This window comes from Desmodus rotundus, chromosome 12, assembly GCF_022682495.2.
Source record: "Desmodus rotundus isolate HL8 chromosome 12, HLdesRot8A.1, whole genome shotgun sequence".
NCBI lineage: Eukaryota > Metazoa > Chordata > Mammalia > Chiroptera > Phyllostomidae > Desmodus > Desmodus rotundus.
Genome location: NC_071398.1, coordinates 51387732 through 51410003, shown reverse-complemented (window position 1 = coordinate 51410003; position 22272 = coordinate 51387732). Strand labels below are relative to the sequence as shown.

The following is a 22272-nucleotide window of genomic DNA, read 5'->3' as shown; positions in this document are numbered from 1 at the left end:
AAAAAGCCCTGGCCTGTGTGGCTCAGTTGGTTGGGCATCATCCGGCAAAGCTAAAGGTCACCAGTTTGGTTTGGGTCAGGCCATATGCCTGGGCTGTGGGCCTGTTCCCCAGGTGCAAGAGAGAACCAATGGATATTTCTTTCTCACATTGATGTTTCTCTTCCTCCTTTTGCCTTTCTCTGGAATCAATAAAAGAAAAAACATTAATGGACAAAAAAAGAACATTCATACTGTAAAACACTTGGGTACAGCCCCAGAAGGAGGGCAGCCTCTCCACACGGTGAAGCCTTATCTGCAACCTGATCGTCCTCCCTTCTATGAATGCAAAGAGGAAAATAGAGAAATGCCACAATTTACCTGGCAGATTGTCCTCTTCCATGATTTAAGCCACCCCTACATGGCAACTTCCAGTTTCTCAGTGGGGCTGAGCCCCAGTTCCTAGCGGACACCAGCTCACGATTGGATTCCAAATAACCAGCACACGTGCTTTGGCCTGCATGCTGTACAGGATCCTTTCTTTTTCGCCAAACTGCGTATTGAAACTGGCTGGGCAAATAAACTCCTTCACCACCCATACTTGCCATCTTTGTAGCAAATGAATGGAAAACATTGGACTTTTATGATATTTGTTCATAAAATAGCATTCTACAACTTTCAGTTACCAGTCATTTTTATGTCCTATTTAGCTATTGATATTCCAGTGAATAAAGAAACAATTACATCCTTTGAATATAAGGTTCCGTTTCATGGGCTAAGGCCTATTCCCAGCTTCCCACTTCCCCTCCCCGTGTTTTTAGGCTCCTGTGGCTGCGTGAAAGTAGAGGGTGTGGAGAGAGGACTCGGTAGTAAGTAGGTTTGTGTCCTAGTGTTGGAGCTCATTGTCTTCTCATATGGGACACATTACTGGATTTTAAAAAGTACACAGACATTACACTTTAATTTATTCAACAGGTATTTATTGGTCATTTAAAATGTGTCAGCCAGTCCTGGCTGGTGTGGCTCAGTGGACTCAGTGCTGGCCTGGGAACCAAAGGGTCACTGGTTCAATTCCCAATCAAGGCACATGCCTGGGTTGTATGGGTCAGTACCCCAGTACAGGGTGCTAGAGAGGCAACCATTCATTGATTCTTCTCTCCCTCTCCTTCTCCTTCCCCTACCCTCTTTCCAAAAATAATAAACAAAATATATTTTTAAAAATGTGTCAGTCACTTTGTAGACACCCGAGACACTTTGCTGAACAAAACAGAAATTCCCTGCCCTCCTTAAACTTACATTTTAGAGGGGGAGAAAATGAATGGAATATATGATTGAGAATTTACACAGTATGTTCTAACTAGAGGACTATGGAAATATACATACTTGCAGGCATATTCATGGCATTACCCAGAGGAAGCTTCAGATATGGAGGAAACAGGTCTGAAGGCAGTTCTCTGGTGCATCCTCAGGTGGCGGTGGTAGGTGGATGACTGGCGGAAGCATCTCTGGCACACAGAACACACATAGGGCTTCTCTCCCGTGTGGATTCTCTCATGAGCCAGAAGGTTGGTCCTGTGGCTGAAGGGCTTGGCACAGGTGCTGCACCTGAAAGGCTTCTCTCCCACATGAATCTTCTGATGCGCGTGTAGGTCTGAGGCCTGGACAAAGCCTTTGTCACACACAGCACAAATAAACGTCCTCTCATTATTGTGTCTTCTCTGATGGACTTTTAAACAAGATAAATACCTAAAGATCTTGGGACACTTCTTACATTGGTATGACCTTTGAGCTCTGTGGAATCTTTCTTCGTGTCCCCCACCTGTGGAGCTTCCGGCATTGCTCTGGTGGGTAGGGACGGGCTCAGGGGTGACCTGGTACAGCCTGGAGAGAAATACTGGTCCCGCCTCCATGAGGACATCTTGATTACAGTGCCCTTTTGGGGACCCTTCCTGGGACCTGGAGGTGCCTAGACTTGCTCTTCTGGAGCTGAGTGGATTCTCCAAAGAAACATCTCCCTCTCCAGGCCCAGGACAGTTCTCTCCCTGGATAATGAGCAGGGAAGGTGTTTGATAGCCTTGACCAGTAATACTGTCATTTTCTTCAGTAGTTTTCAAAGAAATGTTGCCACCATTTTCTTTATCCTCATCTCCTGTGAAAATAAAGACATGACTCAGTGAAACTGTACCCAAGAAAGGGTTTATACAGAATATCCCTCTGGTCCTTGGGCCCCCCCAACTCACCTTGTCCTCTTTGCAGAGAAGCATCTTGGGCAGTCCTGGAGAGTGTTCCCACATTTGCCACTGTTGGGGTTCCTGCTGACAACTGTTTCTTAAAGTGAACAATGACTTCTCTTAAAGGCATATTCTCAGAAAAGAGGGCTTCCTGTCCCTGCATGTGGACGTGGACCTGTAAACAAAGCCTCATCACTGTCATATCTGGATCTCTTCAGCCACAGGCACGTGTGGAAAACCTACCCTCACCGGGCTTTCCCAAGATCCCTCTACTGCATGCTCCTGTGCCCACTACCCTGCCTTTTAGCTCCGATGGCCTTAAAGTCATGGTAATTTCTTGTTTGTGTGTCTTTCTGAGGGAAGAACCAGCTCACGTTAAGTCATTTCTCCTCACCCTTAACATGTCTACTCAAATGTGATTTTGTTAGTGAACCCTCTTATCACCTCACCAGCTTAAACGAGTATTAATGAGTATCTATTAATATGCTGGCTCTTACATGTCCCACTGAATATATGAACATTGAGTTTTTTCCTTGTTCACTTAGAATGGTAAAGATTCCATTTGGTGAGGACTAATAACTACAGTAGTCTACAGTATCTCTTCTTTATTTCCAGGCACCCCTAATAGACTACTATTCCTTTTTTTCCTCAGCCCCTCACCCCAGGGGTCAGAACCCTCCACTCACCAAGTCAGGGGCCTTCATGCAATCATCACTCAGACCTTCCATGAATGTCTCCAGGTTTCTGCCACTTGCTTCCCATTTCTCCTTCAACATGGACCTCTCACTGCAGTGCCTATTGATCATAAACTGTTCCAGCACCAAACAAGAAATAATTTCATCCTTGCTGTGTTTTTCTGGCTGCAGCCATGAGTGAAATGACTTATAGAGTCTTTGCAGTTCCTGCCTTGCACACAAGTTATTGTTGTTTTGAAATAAGCTGAGCTCAGTGCTCGGAAATCTGGAGATCCCTTCTCCCTCCTGGATGGCAGGTCCTTGGCTAGGTTTAATCTCTACATTTCCTGACTCATGATCATTCCTTGAAGGGTCAGCTTGATAGGAGTTTCTGAGATTTAAAGCCATTCTTAACACGAATTTTCAGAGACTAGACTTCAGGAGTTCAAGCTCTTCTTAGTTATTTCTCTAGGGATTTGTTTCAATAACTGGTAGATGCTTAAACATTGCAAGCTAGAGAGACAGAAAGGATGTATAATTAATTACAGCAGTGACATACTTACAAACAAAGAAGTTCAGGTCCAGATAAACTCATGGATGAACTCTACTAGACAATGAAGAAAGAAAGAATTCTAATTTTATGCAAACTCTCCTAGAGCATTAAAAAAAAAAAAGTGGGAACACTTCCCTTTTGGTTAAGGAGTTTAGAAGCTCCCTTATAACAAAACCATGTGGCTCAGTTGGTTGGGCATTGTTTCGCAACGCAAAAGGTCACTGGCTCAATTCCCAGTCAGGGCACATGTCTAGGTCACGGGTTCAGTCCCGAATGGTGTATATACAAGTCAGCTGATTGGTATTTCTCTCATGCGTGGATTTTTCTATCCCTCTTTTCTCCCTCCCTCCCCTTCTAAATAAATAAAAAATAAAAAATTTTAAAAGACTAAGCACAGCATAGGAAGAAATTTTCAGTAGTACACAAAACACTAGATGAGTTTATAGAGAACTCCTTCAAATCAATTAAATAAAAGACTGCTTAATAGAAAAATTGTCAAAAGTACCTATCAAAAATGGACTGAGGTGGGCTCTCCAGAGCATGTCCACACCTTTCTTCCTCAGGTGTGCATCTTCACCTTTTCTCCCTAAGTTCTGAGGTTCCCCCCTGAGACTTGCGACTCGCAGAGCAGTGGGCAGCAGCAGCTTGTCCAGGGCTAACCCTCTGAACCATCTCCAAGGCCCCGTTTTTCTTGACTTTTCAGTGAGCCAACAGCAGCCCCACCTTGGCTCACTCTCTCCTATTTCTGTAATATTTCCAGAGAGCCAAAGCAAAGCACCATGTAGCATCTCTCCTGTTGCTGCTTCTACCCTAAGCCCTTTCTTTCACTGCCCTCAGCTTTAATAAATGTACTCTCAAAGTAAAAAAAAAGAAGCAAAAGAAAGTGGACTAATAAACAAATAAAAAGAAGTTCAACCTCATTAACGATCCCAGAAATGCAAATAGAACTACAATATCATGCTACAAAATACCTGCCAGAGTGACTAAAATCAAATAGACTAGGCACTGGCACGTCTGGAGTACCTGGAGGCCTCAGTCATTGTTGGTGGGTATCCACTGTGGAAAGATTTTGACCAGAATCATCTAAATTTGTATTTATGCATTCCCTGTGACTCATCAATTTTGCTCCTGGGCATATACTCAACAGAAAAATGTATTCATGTACACTGAAGACATAAACAAGAATGTTTAAGTCATCATAATGCACAATATTCCCATGCTGCAACCTCCTAAATGCCCAGCGTTAAATGGGATAGATCATAATTAACTCATACAGAAGTATATTTGACAGCAATGAAAATGAACTGCTTCATGCAATAAGATGGATTAATCACACATCAAAATGTTGAATGAAATAATCCAGACACCAAACATTTTGTTTAGTCCCATTTATGCTGTTCTAAAGCATACAAATATTATCAATATTATTTAAGATGTTGGGTTTTGGAGACAATAGTGGATACCAGGAGAGTACACATACAGAGGGCTCCATAGGAGGACCCCATCCCAGTTTTCCTGGGGTGCCGTACTTCCTGTTTTTTAGTTGGCAGTTGTCTACCTCTGACCTCAGAGGCAGTTACGTGGGAGTGTTTCTCCATACAAAGCTACCAAGCTATATATACTTTTAGTTTTAAATTTTTTGTTACGTGCATTGTACTTCAATAAAAATGCTCAATTTTATTTTATTTATTTAAAAATTCTTTGTTTTCAATGACAGTTGACATTCAATATTACATTAATTTCAGGTGTATAGCATAGTGATTAGGCATTTTTATATCTTAGGAAGTGATCCCCCTGATAAGTCAAATACCCACCTGGTCCCATACATAGTTATTGCAGTATTATAGACTGTATTCTGAATTCTGTACTTTACATCCCTGTGACCACAGTATTTTGCCATATATAATGCATTCCTGTGTATAATGCGCACCCATGTTTTGGGCCCAAACTTTCAGGAAAAAAACTTTTGTTTTAGATTTTTAATTCAGTTATTTATTTATTTACATTTAGAAACAAAACCAATGATCATATTCCGGGTATTATTTTGCATACATATATCATTATTGCTTTCTAGAGTTACAGTTTTAATGCATAAGCATAAATAAAATAATTAAAAACATTTATATAGATACAGAATTAATACTACCCATGTATCATGCACATCCTTATTTTTCCCTCAAAAACTTAGGCAAAATATTGCACATTATACATGGCAAAATATGGGTGTTTTGTAACTGCCCGATTTTACTTCTTAATCCCTTTACCTTTTTCACCCATCCCCGAACTCCCTCCCATTTGGCAACCGTAAATTTGTTCTCTGCATCTATTCCAGTTTGTTTCTGTTATGTTTTTTCATTTAAAAAATGTCCAATTGCAAATACTAAATAGGGTCTTAACTTGCAACTGGACATGATGTGATTGAATGAAAGCAATGATCTTGTACAAATATACTTGCAGTTATTATAAGAAAACAAAATGTTAGGAAAAGTTGAAAAACAAAGTGAATGAAAGGGAAGAGACAGGCTGGAATCCTTACAAACGGCCTCCTCCTGTGGTGGAAACGCCTACATAAAACACGGTGCCTGCGTGACCAGCTACCCCAGCAACACATTCCGTACGAAGTTTTCTCTTCACTCATTTTCTTTTTTTCCACCATTAATTACCCTTCCTTGTGAAAAACATTTCTCCTTGCTTAACTGCATTCATCAAAGTTACAGTTTGGTGTCCCTCTGTTTTTAACCCCTGTCCTTTTTCCAGGTGTGTAGGATCCAGCAGAGATGAAATTGAGTTTGTATCGCTCCATATTGATTTATATTGATTTCTGACCACAGATCATGTTACCTGGGCAGTGGTGGGCATACCATTTGGGATATCAAATGGATCAAAGATTTAATCCCTCCTCTATATCATTTCTCTATTTTTGTGTCCTTTCCCCATTTTAAATAGTTAACATTTCAAAGATTTGTATTTTTTTAAAGCAAGTTTCATGGCACAAATTTGCAAAATATGGGTGCTGGGTGGCATTGACACGTGGGCACACAAAAACCTATTTTCTATTAGTCGAGGCCATGGCAGCTTTGTGTCATCCTCAGGTGGCCATTTGGTCAGATTAGCTACCCTGATCTCATTGACTGAGGCAAAGATAACTAGTAAAAAAACCTCTAAGAGAAAACACTTTTGTCTTTCCCTAATCCACTTATCACAAAGCTTCCAGTCAACCTTTATAAAATGCTAATGTGTTTAGGTCACATTCCATTTTACTCCAAGCATGCATCTCTCTTCCTCTCAGGGAAGAGTACCAAGTCCTTCCTGGTTCCTTAGAAACTCCCCAGCCCACCTTCTCACCCTTCCAGTTCCACCTGAGGTGTTGTGGCCCGTTCTTACATCCAGGTACACTGTCTGTCTCTGTCTCTCTCCTGTAGGATCCACGCCCTGCCCTTCTTCTCAATCACAAACTTTCTAGACCGCCTCCAAGCACACACAGACCACGTGGTCACACTTGTAGACATGCATTTAATCCCACACAGACACAGCTGGAATTTAAGATCAGACTGCATAATAAGAGTTCCCATCACAAGAAAACAAAGTTTTGTAACTATGTGTGCTAACAGATGTTAACCAGACTTAGTGTGGTGATCATTTTGCAATATATGTAAATCAAGAATCACTGTGTTGTATATCTGAAGCTAGTAGAATATTGTATGTCAGTTACATCTCAGTATAAAACAAACAAATAAAACCCCAGATTGTCAGGCTCCTTTATCTGGAGTCCAGCATTTACAAGCTGTGTGACCCATCAGGTCCCCATCTGTGTCACGGGGGCTCTGACTTCCAACTTGCCACTAACTTCCAGAGTTGCCGCAGCAGCTCAGAGTTAACATTTACTTGCTGGCACATGGGAAGCGCTCAGTACATATCCGCTAAATATCCAACAGTCATGCTTCCAATGTCAGCTTCTACCCGTACCACCCTAGTGGCCTAGTCGGCCATGGACCAGCACTTTCCCAAGATGCCATGAAAATGAACTCCTAGAAAGATACAATTAACCAGACAACATAGCCACGCAGACAGGCTTTCCCAGGAGATGTCTCCTGCAACTGGGCCAGATTTTGCACATTGAGAGCAGTAGACACAACAGACCCCCATGCCTGAGAGACCCCAAATCTTTATCATAGGAACTTTCTCTTCGTAGCTAAGCCTATATACACTTGCATTCACTCTCACTCACAGACATACACAATTAGAAATTTTCTTTCCTTTCCAGAAACTCACCTCCTCAAGAAGACTGAACTTCCAACTGAGTAATCCTGGACCAAACGCTAAGCTGCTGACTGGCTGGCTGGACTGGTTCACCTGGTGTGTTTTTCCAAGGCTCCTCCATTTTATAAAGGGACTGGGGTCAGTGATGGGATTAAAGACATGATTGGATAAAACCTGCCCATTAATGGAATCCTGATGGTATCTTCATCCTCCAGATGCCTAATACCTACTACAATAGAGCATAATCCCCTGGGTGGGGGTGGGGGGTGAGGGGGGTGAGGGGTGAGGGGTGTGGGTGGAAGCCATCGTCAACCACACTGACATTTCTGCTGTGAAACCTAATATTCACTCTAAGGTGGAACGCAAAGGTTAACATTAGTCTCACATAAACTCTGGTCAAGTTGTGTCATGAGTGAGTCTTACAAACTTGCTAATTTTGAGAGATTTGGGGATCACAAGTGTAGGACTGTTGTCTCCTCTTGTGCCAGTGAGTCAGAGGGGCCCTGGGACCCAAGCAGAGGGGTTACAAGTCCAGCAAGAAGACCACAGGGGCTGAGACTAGGATCCTTACAGCATGAAGGAAGAGACTGGTGCTTACTTTATGTTGAGAAACACATGATGTTTGATAGACTTGTGAAGACTGAGGGACAGAAAGGGGTTTCAATGGTGAGAGGCTCCTAGTTCGAAAATCTGGCTGGGAGGGGGCCTCCTGTACCCACACAAGGGAAACTAAGCACTTCTGTTCCCTGACTCATTGTGGAGTGAGGGACCAGCCGAAGGAAGACCAGGGAGAGTTGGGGAAGCAGATGGAGTGGGACTTTTTGAGGGAAGGTACTTGGGCAGTGGTCCAAACACTGTCTGTCTGTCCTTTACACTCAAGTTATATCCAGAATCAAATCACTTTTTAGCCCTCCCCATCTTCCCTCCCGGGTTATTGAGGTCAGTTCCTGACTGGGCTCCCCTCCTCCTGCCAGTCTTCAGCCTATTCTCAAAGCAGCCTTCACAGCGACCCTGTTAGAACCAAGACTGACCATATATCCCTCCTGTCCTAGAAGCTCCCCAATGGCTTCCAGAGTCCCTCTGCCAGAACTCAAACCGCTTCTGGGAAAGGACCTCATCACTCCCCAGTCTGTCACGGACTAACAGTTTCACAAAATGCAGTCAAAATGAATCACCAGAAACATGTGGTTATCAAGAACATGAAGTCATGCAAAAGGCAAAGCCTTTGCCATCAAGAGAGTCAATGGACATAAAATACCTGAAAATGTCTGTCAACTCCTGGTTCCTGTGCTCACCCTGCAGAGAACAGGAACGGGAGTGGAGCAGGGCAGTGTCCTCAGACTATACTCCAAACATTACTGACGTGGTGTAGAAATTTCTCCCGGCTTCCTGACAGTGGCCTGGAGACTCTGTCCACCCGGCTCCCAGACAGGAATGCACGGCTCTCACTGTATTCTCTCTAGGTCTTTATTCAAGCATTTCCTTCTAAGTGAGAGTTCCCCCAAACACATTTTCTTTCTTTTTCTTTAACATTTTTAACAATCCTCACTCAAGGATATACTTACTGATTTTGAGAGAGTGCGTGCAAGAGAGAACACCATCGATGTGAGAAACATCAATTGCTGCCTCCCGTGCATGCCTCCCCGCTGATCAACCTGCAGCCCTTCGGTGTATAGACTATGTTCCAACCAAATGAGCCACCTGGCTGGGGCTGAACACATTTTCCGAAATTTTGGTGTCTCTATTCACCCTCTCTGCTCTATTTTTCTCCATAGCTTTGGTCTACACCAGACTAATTATATTCTTATTTGTCATGTTGGTTGTCGGTCCCACCTCATGGAATTTAATGAACACACACTTTTTTTTCTGTTTTGTTTTGTCCTGTATCCCCAGAAATTTACGCAGAGCTCAGCACTTAGCAGGTCCCATTCAGTATGCATCAACGTGAAATGAGTATTGCAGATATGAGAGGGTGTGCAGCTGCGGGGAGGGCAGAATCACTCCGCCCACACAAGCATTCAGGAAGTAGAAACTCAAGACAGCTTCAGGGCCTGGGAGGAATGCTGATCACGCCCCACAGATATCATACAGAAATTAGAAGATAGAGGGAAACACAGATAACAGCGACTAGCAGAGTCCTGTTGCCAAGCACCGGGGAGATCCATGGAGGAGATCCTGGCCCCTTTTCATTGCCTCCCTGTTTACGTGTGAAGGAAGCAGCATCGGCTAGTAGCTAAGTACTTGGACTCTGGGGACAGGTTGCGATTCTAACTCCTGTGAGCTGAGCCCATTACCTTCTGGCTGACCTTGGTCATATTCGTTCTCCCCAAACCTCAGGATCCATGTCTGGAAAAATGGGAACATGGACTTTAAACTGCACCTCACAGAGAGGGAAGCAGACAGTAAATAAGAGGTGATGTTATGCAGTCCAGGTGCAAAGGTGAGGTAACACTTTTGGCAAAGAGAAAAGCATGTACCAAGACCCCATGGCCAGTGAGAGCTCAGCTTGCTGGTGGAATCACGGGAAGGTCGGTCGGGCTGGAAGGGGTTGGAGGGTTGAGGGGGGAGGGGCTGATACACATGGTTGTGCAGGCTACAGTGAGAAATTTAAGATTTCTCTAACTGCTCTGGGAAGTTCTGGGAAGGATTTAGCAACACAGACATATAATCTTTTCTTAATATCTTATTTAGAAATCATTACAGATTCACAGGACATTGTAAATGTAGTACAGAGTATCTTTCGCTTAATTTCCCATATGGTAATAGCTTAGGTAACCTTAACATCAAAATCAGGGATTTGACATTGGTTCAATCGTCAGAACTTGCTTGGAGTTCACCATTTTATACATACTTGTGTGTGTGTGTAGTTCTACGCAATTTTATCCCACGTATAGATTCACATTCAAGATACAGAACTTTTTTGGTGAGAGGCCAAAGGTTACATTTAGCCCCCCAAATGCGGTATTACAAATCAAATTAAGAGAAGTTAGAGATAGAGGGATGCTGGCCTATGCAAATGAGAAGTATTTAGAAGATTAAAACCAATAGTCATCAGGGGCTAAAATCTTGGACTTTGCATTGGGCATGAGCAACCAAGATTTAATGTGTTACCAGGAAGGATTTGGGTCAGCATATTTATAGTGACCATCTTGAATAGTTGGAGTTGGTTTTTGTGGGTTTTTAAAAATATTTCTTTATTGATTTGAGAGAGAACATCAATTTGTTGTTCCAGTGGTTGCTTCTTGTATATGCCCTGAATGGGATCAAGCCCACACCCTTGGTTTATCAGGACTACAGCTCTAGCCAACTGAGCTTGGAGTTAGGATTTTACAGGGAAGGCCATGAGTTTTAGGTTTGTAAATGGGGACTGCTAAAAAGATCAATAGGGTGTAGGCAGGGAGATGGCAATGGCTTCTTCAAGATCAGCTGAATAGGCTACAACATGGGCAGGTGGTTGAAAGGGAGCCTTATGCCACATCAAAAGGTACAAAATTATGCCAGTGAAATAGGAACAAAATTATGGTGCCCACTAGGAGTTCGCTGTGGCAGTGGTGCTTAAGAGGCCATTTAAGTATGGTGTCTGTGTGCCAAAATAGAGCCAAGCAGCTGCTGCATTGCCAGGTAGGGTCAGCCCATGGCCTGCAGTGCCCCAGGTCCAGGCTATTACCTATTTACCCAAAGACGGTACAGTCAAATCTCAGTTCTCGAATAATTCAGTTCTTGACCAAGTTGTTCATGGAAAAAATGTCTCGGTTGTCTAACAAAACTTCAGATCTCAATTCTCTATCTGACAGTCCTTTTAGGCTGATACCTGTATATCATTCACGTGTCTCTCAGGCAACAAAGAAGATTCACTTTTCTAATTGCTTCTTGAACAGTCGTCCAGAATGAATTCAGTTTGAGAACCGAGGTTCCACTGCTCAGCCAGGCTACAAAAAGCCAGAAGGCCAAGCAGTAGCATTTTTTCTTTGTGAGTGCTATAACCTGAGGCGAGGCATGAAAAGTATCTTTTACAGACAGGAATATTTGGTAAACCTGTGGCTCAGGCTAGGCAAGTCAACGTTACCAGGGTGCCAGATAACTGGTGGATAGCCAAAGATGCATTCAGTTGTGGGAGGGTCATAACTCACAATAGCTCAAGTCTCAGTCTGGCTGCCTTCTCGATCAGGGTGGGGAAAAGACCAAAAAGGAGGGATGAAAGGAGGAGAAACAAGAGGAATGTCTACTACAAGATGATCTTTGTGCACCCTGAAATTTAGTGTGACTGCAGAGAACAAGGAAAGGTAATTTTTTTCAGTGTATTTTGATTGGGAGTAGAGAGCCCCAAGGCTCAGGAATTTAGTATAATGAGGTCCAATTGTAGGAGGGAGACTCATTTTAATCCTTACCTGAGAATATGATTTTTATTTATTAATTTTTTTAGAAGGAGAGAGAAATATCAATGCGAGAGAGAAACATCAATCAGCTGCCTCTTGTACATGCCTTGAATGGGGATGGAACCCACAACCTAGGTATGTGCCCTGACTGGAGATCAAACTTTTGGTGTATGGGATGAGGCTCCAACCAAGCCACCAAACCAGGAAAGGGAGACCTATCTTAAAGGTCACGTTACTTTATAATATCTGTAAGGTTTAACTAAGACATTGTGGCATTCTGTAAGCCCAGTTGCCTGGCCCTGATAATGAGGGTAGAACAGGTATCGAATGCCTTATTCTCAAGTGTCTGCTTTGTTCAATGTTGATAATGTCTGCAACTCTGAAGCACATGAGTGTTTTTGTGAGGCCTAATATGGAAGCTTCAGATGTTTGGGTAGGCATCCACTGTCAAGTGGCAGTGGTACAGTGGCCTGATAAGGTTGGCTTGTTGGTGAAAACAGGAGATCTCCCTGGTATGGCATCCCTCCATTGTATTGCCAGTGACAGGTGTTCCCACACAGAGTGCCCTGACTTGTCACCATGTTAGCCATGGCGGAAGAGTGGGGAAGCCCTGTGTGTTCAGCCCAAGCTTCAAGAGCACAGATTCCTCTATGGATTGCTTCAAGGGGTTCCTCTATGGTTGGTGGGTCCATTTTGCCGAAGATAGACAAACAGGACGTGGAGGGTTATCGGACAGTTTTCACCTGAGTTTTTGAGGCCTAATTAGAAATTTGTTCTAATCTATTAGCGTGAGAATTAAATTGGGCCTTAGAAGTCCAAACTTTGGCGTGGGGAAAGACATAGATGAGCTTGATTTGACTCTGGAGTATTCACCCTAAAGCATGCGGGCTTGAATGACAAATTGTTGCAATTGGATGCACTGAAGAACTAGAACTGGCAATGGAACAGGAATCTGTGACAGCGTCACTTCCTAATCATTTTAGTGTTTTCCTATCATCTGTGTTCTAGAGCAGGGGTGTCAAACTCATTTTCACCAGGGCCACATCAGCCTCGTGGTTGCCTTCAAAGGGCTGAATGTAATTTTAACTCCTTAATAATTAAGTAGTAGTTACATTTACATAGTCCTAAAATTATTTCAGCCCTTTGAAGGCAACCACAAGGCTGATGTGGTCCCTGGTGAAAATGAGTTTTACATGGTCCCTGGTGAAAATGAGTTTTACACCCCTGTTCTAGAGGTTATTTACAGCTACTGGATTAATACAGGGAAAATAAAATGGTGTGTCTCTGGCTACTCTTCCCAACTCCATGTTCAATGACATCATGTTGACAGTTTGAAACTGGCCATGGAGGGAATGCTTACACCAGGGAAATTGGAGAACACTACAAACCAGAATTTAACTTATATTACTAAAAGTCTAAACAAAGAGTATGATGGTGAATAAGGGGATAATGCAGATTAAATTTAAAAGTGCATGGTGCCCTAGCTGGTGTGGCTCAGTGGATTGAGCTCCAGCCTGTGAACCAAAGGGTTGCAGGTTCGATTCCCAATCAGGGCACATGCCTGGGTTGTGGGCCAGGTACCTGGTAGGGGGCACATGAGAGGCAACCACACATTGATGCTTCTCTCCCTTTCTTTCTCTCACTGTTAAAATAAAAATAAAAGTGCATGGTGTTTGTGTTCATTACATTGCACATAGCACAAAAAAATTGAGGAACAAAAATGAGCTGTTTGTTAATGAAAAAGGAAGTATCCACAATTCATAAAACAAACAAACAAAATAGGAAAAAGATACAAGCAGACATTTCACCAAAGATTCACAGATGGCAAATAAACACATGAAAAAAACTGCTCAACACCAAGAATCCATAGAGAAATGCTATTAAAACTATTGCTTGCTTATTAAAAGGATAAATTTAAATGATTGACCAGATCAAGTACTGACAAGAATGTTGAAGAACTGGAATTCTTGCCCTGGCTGGTGAAGCTTAGTGGATTGAGTGCGGGCTGCAAACCAAAGGATTGCTGGTTCGATTCCCAGTTAGGGCACATGCCTATGTTGTGGGCCAGGTCCCAGCGGAGACCATTTGAGAGGCAACCAGACATTGATGTTTCTCTCTTCTTTCTCCCTTCCTTCCCCTCTCTCTAAAAATAAATGGGTGAGACCTTTAAAAAAAAAGAAAGAAAGAACTGGAATTCTCATACACTCCTGGTGGGTACACAAAAGTGAACAACCATTTCAGATCACAATTTAGAAATTTCTTAATTTAAATATTTAGCTATCCTATGATTCAGACATTACACTTTGATTTTCTAACACAGGAAAAGTGAAGCATACATATGTACATATAAAGTATCATATACAAATATTCTTTTTTTAAAGATTTTATTTACTTATTCTTAAAGGTAAGGAAAAGAAGGGAGAAAGAGAAGCAGAAAAGCATCAGTGTGTGGTTGTCTCTCGTGTGCCACCTACCAAAGACCTGGCCTACAACCCAGCCATGTGCCCTGACTAGGAATTGGACTGGTGACCCTTTGGTTCACAGACCAGCACTCAATCCACTGAGCCACACCAGCCAGGGCCATATACAAATATTCTAGCAGTCACTATTATGTGCAAGTCAAAACTGGAAGTAAGCCAAATGCCCAAACAGATGAATATACAGACAAATGATCTATCCATATATAAGATACTACTCAGTAATAAAAAGAAAGAACGACTCATACAGGCATTATTGAAAAATCTCAAAATAAAGAACCAGGAATGAAACCAGAAAAAATAATCTTTTTACATATCTAACCATATAAAATTCTAGAAAATACAAACTAATTTATTATAAATAAAGGTAAATCAGTGGTTGTCTGGAGGCCTGGGGAGGGGAGGGGCAGATTGTAAAATGGCATGAGGTAGAGGTGATGGACATTTCATGATTATAATAAAGTTTCATGGGTTTGTATATTATGTCAAAATTTAACAAATTATACATTTCAAATAGGTGCACTATATTGCATGTCAACTATGCCTGAAAAAAGCTTAATAAACTGGTTCAAAAGACAAATCTAGATCTCCCACTATGTTCAGAAAATCAGGCTTGTCGATCATATATTGACTCTTTTCTGATGACCTTGGAGGAACAGCCTTGCCTCAGTGGTAGCAAATTGATGAGCATTGAAATCTGTTTCCACCTAAGTCAACAGAAATGCTGGCTAGGTCACAGAGCAACATCGCTGGACAAAGGGATTTCATTTCAAACTGTTTGTTTTTCTGCCTCTGTAGCAATGGCTCTTCAGTTATCATCCCATAAAGTCCGCAGGAATCCACAAAACCAGTGTCTTATTTTCTTTGAAAATGAACTCAGCTACAAAAGGCATACATGCCTGAAGGTCCTGAGCATTTCTGTGCTCACCAATCCTTCACGGTCATAGTCAATGGGACATTCCTGATGCAATTTTAGCAGGAGTGCATTCCATCTACTTTGCTGTAGTCTCCTCCGCTCCAGTGTTACTGCACTAATTACACTTCCCCCGCCCCCAGGGCCTTGTAATCTTATGACCCTAGCCCAGTGAATTCTGGGTATCAGGACACATGGCTCCTTTGTAGGACCAGGGGTAGATTCCCCTCAGCACTGCTGAGCATTATATGATATCTATTGTGAACAAGAGAAACAATTCATGTTGTTCCCAGAAGCACTTGAAGCTGCCACAACTTGCTGACTCCTCAGGGTGTTTCCGGAGCCCACCAAAAAATTCTGACACCCCATGTACAAATGAGGACCACAAAGCCCTGAAATCTTTCCTAGGAGACCTTGGTCAACAATGTATAGAGAGGAATGTTCTCCCATCATTCTGTCATCTCTGAGGCACACAGAGCTTTGAACCCCCATGACAAATGTTTTAGTCCTTAATCTGGCAGAGCCAAACTGTTTTCAAACCAGCTCACGTAGTAAATACAACCCCAAAGTGAAAGGCAGCTTAAACAATAATGCCTTTATTCTTGCAAAATCCAAGGCAATAAATGGCAGGCAGTTTCCAGGTTGGTGACTTGGAAGCTGGGAAAATCCAAGTGAGTGTCATATAAAATTAACATGTCCTTATAAACATAGTCCTCTTGCCAAAGTCACCAGCAAAACTCTAATCTGATCCAGTAGGCCCAAACTGAATGAGGTCCATGCCCTAACTTCTAAGAGAGAGAGGAATGAGAACTCTAGAAGGGTGAAGCCTACACAGGATTTCCTCCCGCAAATGCGGAGTACCTAGAGGTCCGCTTCCCTGAGAGGTGGTTAAGGTGGTGACTGATGCACACTGTGTTGGACCTGCCAGGTGGTAGAGGTGAAATGAATTCTGCCATAGAAACTGGCAGTGACATATATCTATCTAGCAAGGGCCCTGGGCAGGTCAGAAAGTGTAAAACAGTTCCTTAAAGATTCCTATACCCAGAATTTAAGAATCTTTCCACTGTGGATTTTCTGATGTATGGGTTGTAATTCACATAAATGGCTCCCTCACAAGTTCTCTCTTCCAGTGTAATTATACTAAAAGGAAATTGCACATTCCCTATACATCTAAGGTCTTTCTCTAGTGTGAAGTCTGTGGTGCTGAATGAGGTCAGATTTGCAGCTAAAGGATTTGCCACATTCAATGCACTCATTAGGCTTTTTTCCAGTGTGAACTCTCCGATGTTGAATGAGGCTTGAGCTTTGGCTAAAGGATTTGCCACATTCCCCACACTCATAAGGCCTTTCTCCAGTGTGAACTCTCAGGTGTTTAACAAGGTTAGATTTGCAGCTAAAGGATTTCCCACATTCACTGCACTCAACAGGCCTTTCTCCAGTGTGAACTTTCCAGTGGTTCTTGAGGTTGGAGCTATGGCTAAAGGATTTTCCACATTCCCCACACTCATAAGGCCTTTCTCCCGTGTGGACTTTCCGATGTGAACTGAAGCTAGAGCTTTGCTTGAAGGATTTCCCGCATTTATTGCACTCATAAGGCCTTTCTCCAGTGTGTAGTCTCTTGTGGTGAATGAGGCTGGAGCTTCGGCTAAAAGATTTCCCACATTCACCACACTGATGAGGCCTTTCTCCAGTATGAACTCTCTGGTGGTAAATAAGGCTAAAGTTTTGGCTAAAGGACTTCCCACATTCACTACACCGATAAGGCCTTTCTCCAGTGTGAACTCTCTGATGTTGAATGAGATTGGACCTTTGGCTAAAAGATTTTCCACATTCCCTGCACTTATAGGGCTTTTCTCCAGTGTGAACTTTCCTATGACTATTGAGGCTGTAGCTTTGGCTAAAGGACTTCCCACATTCATTGCACTCGTAAGGCCTTTCTCCAGTGTGAACTCTCTGATGTATAATGAAGCTGGAATAGTAGGTAAAGAATTTCCCACATTCACTGCATTCAAAAGGCCTTTCTCCACTGTGAACCTTCTGGTGCTGAATGAGGTTACATCTTCGGGTACAGGCTTTTCCACATTTACTGCATTCATAAAGCCCTTCTCGAGTGAGGACTCTCTGGTTCTGAGCAAGTATGTCTGTGCACCTAAAAGCCTTCTTGCATTCTCCCCAGCTGTGAAGACTTTTTCCACTGTGAAAGGCAGCCTCACACTCATTAATGAGGTTTGGCTTCTCCCCAGTGTGAGTGATAGGTTGATGGAAGAATTGCAGGCTGGCTAAAAAGTCCTTCCCAATCTCCCCACACATAAAGGGCTTCTCTGATGCATAGACTCTGCAGCTCTTTGTAAACAAAGCTCTGTCCACAGAACTTTTAATGTGTTGCTCCCTGTACTGTTGAAGGTTGGCCATGAAAAACAGTTTCTCACATGTGTATGTTTTCTGCCCAAGATGTGTTCCCTGATTCTCAGCCAAGTGCAAAATATCTTTCAGGATCGGGCCACACATCTTAAAGAGCTGGGTCTTCTGGAGACCTGAACCTGCTTTAAAAGTCCTGCTCTGTGATGCTCCTTCTAAATAAATGTTCTGTTCAGAAGGTACATCATCACCTTCCACTCCACTCCAACAGCCTGAAAGCACAAAAGTGATGGTAAAGTACATGTTAACTTTATTGGGAGGGGACAAAACCATCACAAATGTACATCTGACACATTAAGAACCAGGCCATAGGGCTGTTTTCAGGAAAAGGGAGTTGGGGTCATATTGACAAAGCAGGTGCTGTGTACTACTGGGTCACTAAGGTCACAAAATTGGGCAGGCCTTATCAGGCACAGAACATAAGAAAAGGGTGTGGTCCTAGGATGAAAAGCATGTTCTACAAGTCATTCTTCTGTCCATGGCTTTGAGCAGGATTCTATGTGCTGGTGACATGTGATGCTGTGCAGAAGTCTATATCCAGGCCCAGGAAAATTTGAATACAACAAAGTAACTGATGTCAAGGATTATTAAAAGGTATGTGTACACTTTAGGACAGAGCAACGCTGGAAAGCACTGTGGAAGGAATAATGTGAGGATTGAATGAGATAAGCAGTCCAGAGAGTGGGGATTAGCCCCAGGGCTGGACTGAGAATAAAAATGATGTCAGCACAGAGTCAAGATTGGGCAAGGGAAGAAGGTAGATGTAAGGTGACCACTTGTAATGAAATGGCACCAAAACATAAGTCAAACAGGATAGGTTCCTGGTATGACGTGAACAAAGCCCTAACGTCACGTCCTCCAATTGCCATTCACCTCAGTCAGGCCCTTCCCTGAGCTCCTCTTGTTGAGACCGGAGTCATGTCCATGCTGTGAAACATAGACACTCCTCCCTTAGCCCCAGCTAGGCAACTGCATGGAACCTGGATGATTTGAACCCTAAAGGAAAGACAGGACAGATCAATGGCCAATACTGGCCCAGAACAATACAGCACACCACAGATCATAGGAAAGATAATCAAATACTACAAAAAGCACCCCTGGGCATAGAAAGAGGAAAGATGGCAGAGTAGTAAGCACCAGGAATCTGTCTCCCTACCTAGACAACAATTGAACTGATAGAATCAATATGACCATAAATATTTTGCAACTCTAGAGCCCACAGGAGGCTTGCAACATGCTAAATTGATTTAATTCTGATTAATTTCAGCTGTTAGGTGGTATCAGCTATCCATCCCCTAACTCACACAATTTCCCGCCCTGAGCTCAGAGGCAGGCAGTCATGAACATGTAACTGGAGCAGCTTGCACAAGCCAGGATCCCTGTCGTCTGGGATCTATGCTCTCGTTTGTGCTTTTTAAAAATATATTTTATTTATTTTTTTTTTAGAGAGGGGAAGGGAGGGAGAAAGAGAGGGAGAGAAACATCAATGTGCGGTTGCCTCTCAAGCGCCCCCTATTGGGCACCTGGCCTGCAATCCAGGCATGTGCCCTGACTGGGAACTAAACCAGTGACCAACCCTTTGGTTTGTAGCCCAGCGCTCAATCCACTGAGCAAAACCATCTAGGGTTCATTTCTGCTTTTGATGGTGGAGGTACAACAGAAAGGTGGGTAGCCATTGTTGCAGACCACACCACCATTGTTGCAAAGCCCTTACCTACCTCACTGGCTGAACCGACTTTGCAGGGAATTTAAAAGGCAGGCATCTATTCCCTCCATCCCCTTTTCTTTCATTTTTCTCTTATTCCTCTGTTGGGAGGCAGAATTTGAAGGATCAGGACATTCAAACTCAATCATATGGGGAAATTTAGAAAGATATCATGCATGCCCAGGGAAAAGCACAGGTTCAGAAAAAAACCAAGAAGACCTTAAGTTTATACCTCAGACTGATCTCCACCACAGAGACAACCTACAACCATTAAACAAACCAACAAAACCATCCCCTCCCAGCAAATCCTAGGAGATGGGGATCAGATTTCTTGAGCTGCCACATGGTAAGATACAAATGTCCAGTTTTCGGCAAAGAAAATCAAAGATCATACAAAGCAACAGGAAAGTATGGTCCAATCTAAGAGAAAAACATCAAGTGAAAATGACCTTGAGAAGAACCAGATACTGTATTTTTTAGACAAAGACTTTAAAACAGCTGCCTAAAAGATGCTAAAAGAACTAGAAGAAAATGTGGACAAAGAAAGTGGTGCATGAGCAAAATGGAAATATCAGTAAAGAGATAGGAAACATAAAAAGAATCAAGAAAAAATTTGGAACTGAATGTACAATAACTAATGAAAAAAAATCACTAGAGGGATTCAAAAGCAGATTTGAGCAAACATAAAACCAGTCAGTAAACTTGAAGATATCAAATATGAGGAACAGAAAATAAAAATATTGCACAAAAGTGAACAGAGCATAAGGACCTATGGGATACCATGGGGAGGACCAACATCCTCCATATGCAGGTCTTTTTTTTTTTTTTTAATTATTTTTAGAGAGAGGGGAAGGGAGGGAGAGAGGGAGAGAAACATCAATGGTGGTTGCCTTGCACGCACCCCTTACTGGGGATCTGGCCTGCAACTCAGGCACGTACCCTGACTGGGAATTGAATTGGCAACCCTTTACTTCACTGACTAGCACTCAATTCACTGAGCCACACCAGTCAGGGCCTAAATAAATAAAATCTTAAAAAAAAAAAAAGGGGGTGGTGGTGGCAAGAGACTTGAATATATATTTCTCTAAAGAAGATATACAAATGGCCAATAAGCACATACAAGGTGCTCAACATCACTAATTATTAAGGAAATGTAAGTAAAAACCACAATGAAATACAACTTACCCATTAGGATGGCTATTATTAAAAAAAACAGAACACAGAAAATAAACACTGCCAAGGAGAGAGAAATTAGGACCTCTGTGCACTGCCAGTGGGAATATAAAATGGTGCATAGAAATATGGATATGGAAAACAGTATGGTGGTTCCTCAAAGAATTAAAAGAAATAGAATTATCATATGATACAGCAATTCCCATTCCAGATGTTATCCAAAAGAACTGAAACAGGGACATGAAAGATATTTGTATACCTATATTCATATCAGCATTTTTCATAAGAGCCAAGTGATCATCAGTGGATGAATGGATAAACAAAATGTGGTACAGACATACAATAGAATATTATTCAGTCTTAAAAATAAAGGAAATTCTCACACATGCTACAACACAAATGAACCTTACAAGGGTGTCCAATCTTTTGGCATCTCTGGGCCACAGTGGAAGAAGAGTTGTCTTAGGCTACACATTAAATACATTGTGACACGTAATCACAAAAAACTCTCTCAATCATAACGTTTTAAGTAAATTTATGATTTTGTGTTGGGCTGTATTCATAGCCATCCTGAGCCACACGCAGCCTGAGGGCCACAGGTTGGACACCCCTGGGCAATATTATGCTAAGTAAAATAAACCAGACACAGAAGGACGATTAGTGTATGATTCTATGCATATGAGATACTTTGAGGAGTCAAGTTGATAGATATAGAAAGTGGAATTATGGTTGCCAGTGGATGGGGAGGGTACTGTTTCATGTGGAGAGTTTCAGTTTGCAAGATTAAATCCTGCGGATGCATGATTGTAATGTTTGCCCAACAATGAAAAGGTACTAAATGCCACTTAGAAGTGGTATTTTTTGTTATGTATATTTTATTAAAAATTTTTTTAAAAGAAAAGAAAAAGAATCTTGGAGGAAAATCTCACAAGAACAGTCTGAAACTAGTAACTATATAACTGACTAAAATTCCTGGTATAGTCAAGCTCAAATAAATGTCAGGTACAGGGAGGAGTGACTCTAGGGTGCCATGGATCTAGACAGTCACTCAGCAAGGGAGAGAGCAAGGCAGGTGGGATCCATTAGGCTAACATCAAGATTACTGATCCCTGAATCCTTCCCTGTGAGGCTTTGGGGAAGTGGGCGTTGGCATGGTAAACAAAGAGAAGCAGGCATGCACTCAGCCTAGCCATAGTAACCACTGCACACACCCAAGAAACTGGGGGAGGAAGCAGTGTCCATGGTTTAGACCTGAGAAAGACAAAGTTGCCCCTAAGGAAGAAAGAAAGACGGAAACTCAATCAGGGCACAAGCGTGGATGTGAGAGTCTTACCCAGCGAGGATGTAAGTGCAAAGTTCTCAAGCATCACATCCTGGTACAAGCATCTCTGAGCCTCGTCAAGGAGCTCCCATTCCTCCCAGGAGAAATATAGGGCCACGTCCTCAAAGGTCACCCATCCCTGCTAGGATAAATAAAACCATGAATGATCTTACTCTTGAAGACTCATAATCCATC

At 42.5% G+C, this 22272-nt stretch overlaps 2 protein-coding genes across 7 annotated transcripts in view; both read right to left on the bottom strand.

Annotated features, from left to right (window-relative positions):
* Positions 1 to 34: 34 nt before the first annotated feature.
* Positions 35 to 22216, bottom strand: LOC112313821 (zinc finger and SCAN domain-containing protein 4). Of its 2 annotated transcripts, XM_045203443.3 has the most exons (5): positions 22090 to 22216; positions 2894 to 3394; positions 2217 to 2382; positions 1360 to 2125; positions 35 to 179 (listed from the first exon to the last, which is right to left on the bottom strand). In XM_045203443.3, exons 2-4 carry the CDS (start codon positions 3287 to 3289, stop codon positions 1380 to 1382), a joined length of 1308 nt encoding a protein of 435 aa, XP_045059378.2. In that variant the 5' UTR covers positions 3290 to 3394; positions 22090 to 22216; the 3' UTR covers positions 35 to 179; positions 1360 to 1379. The 2 variants fall into 2 exon arrangements, with proteins under 2 accessions (XP_045059378.2, XP_024426215.2); XM_024570447.3 differs by lacking the exon at positions 35 to 179 and having other exon boundaries at positions 186 to 2125.
* The window catches only part of LOC112313823 (zinc finger protein 211), an 82758-nt gene continuing 74017 nt past the window's right edge, over positions 13532 to 22272 (bottom strand). For 3 of the 5 annotated variants that reach the window (XM_053915595.2, XM_045203434.2, XM_045203435.3), the window contains 2 exons: positions 22090 to 22219; positions 13532 to 18090 (listed from right to left, as the gene is read on the bottom strand). In XM_053915595.2, the coding sequence (XP_053771570.1) occupies positions 16631 to 18090; positions 22090 to 22219 (1590 nt within the window). In that variant the 3' untranslated portion in view covers positions 13532 to 16630. The remainder of the gene's footprint in view (positions 18091 to 22089; positions 22220 to 22272) is intronic. The other 2 variants (XM_045203437.3, XM_053915596.1) reach the window with 2 other exon arrangements.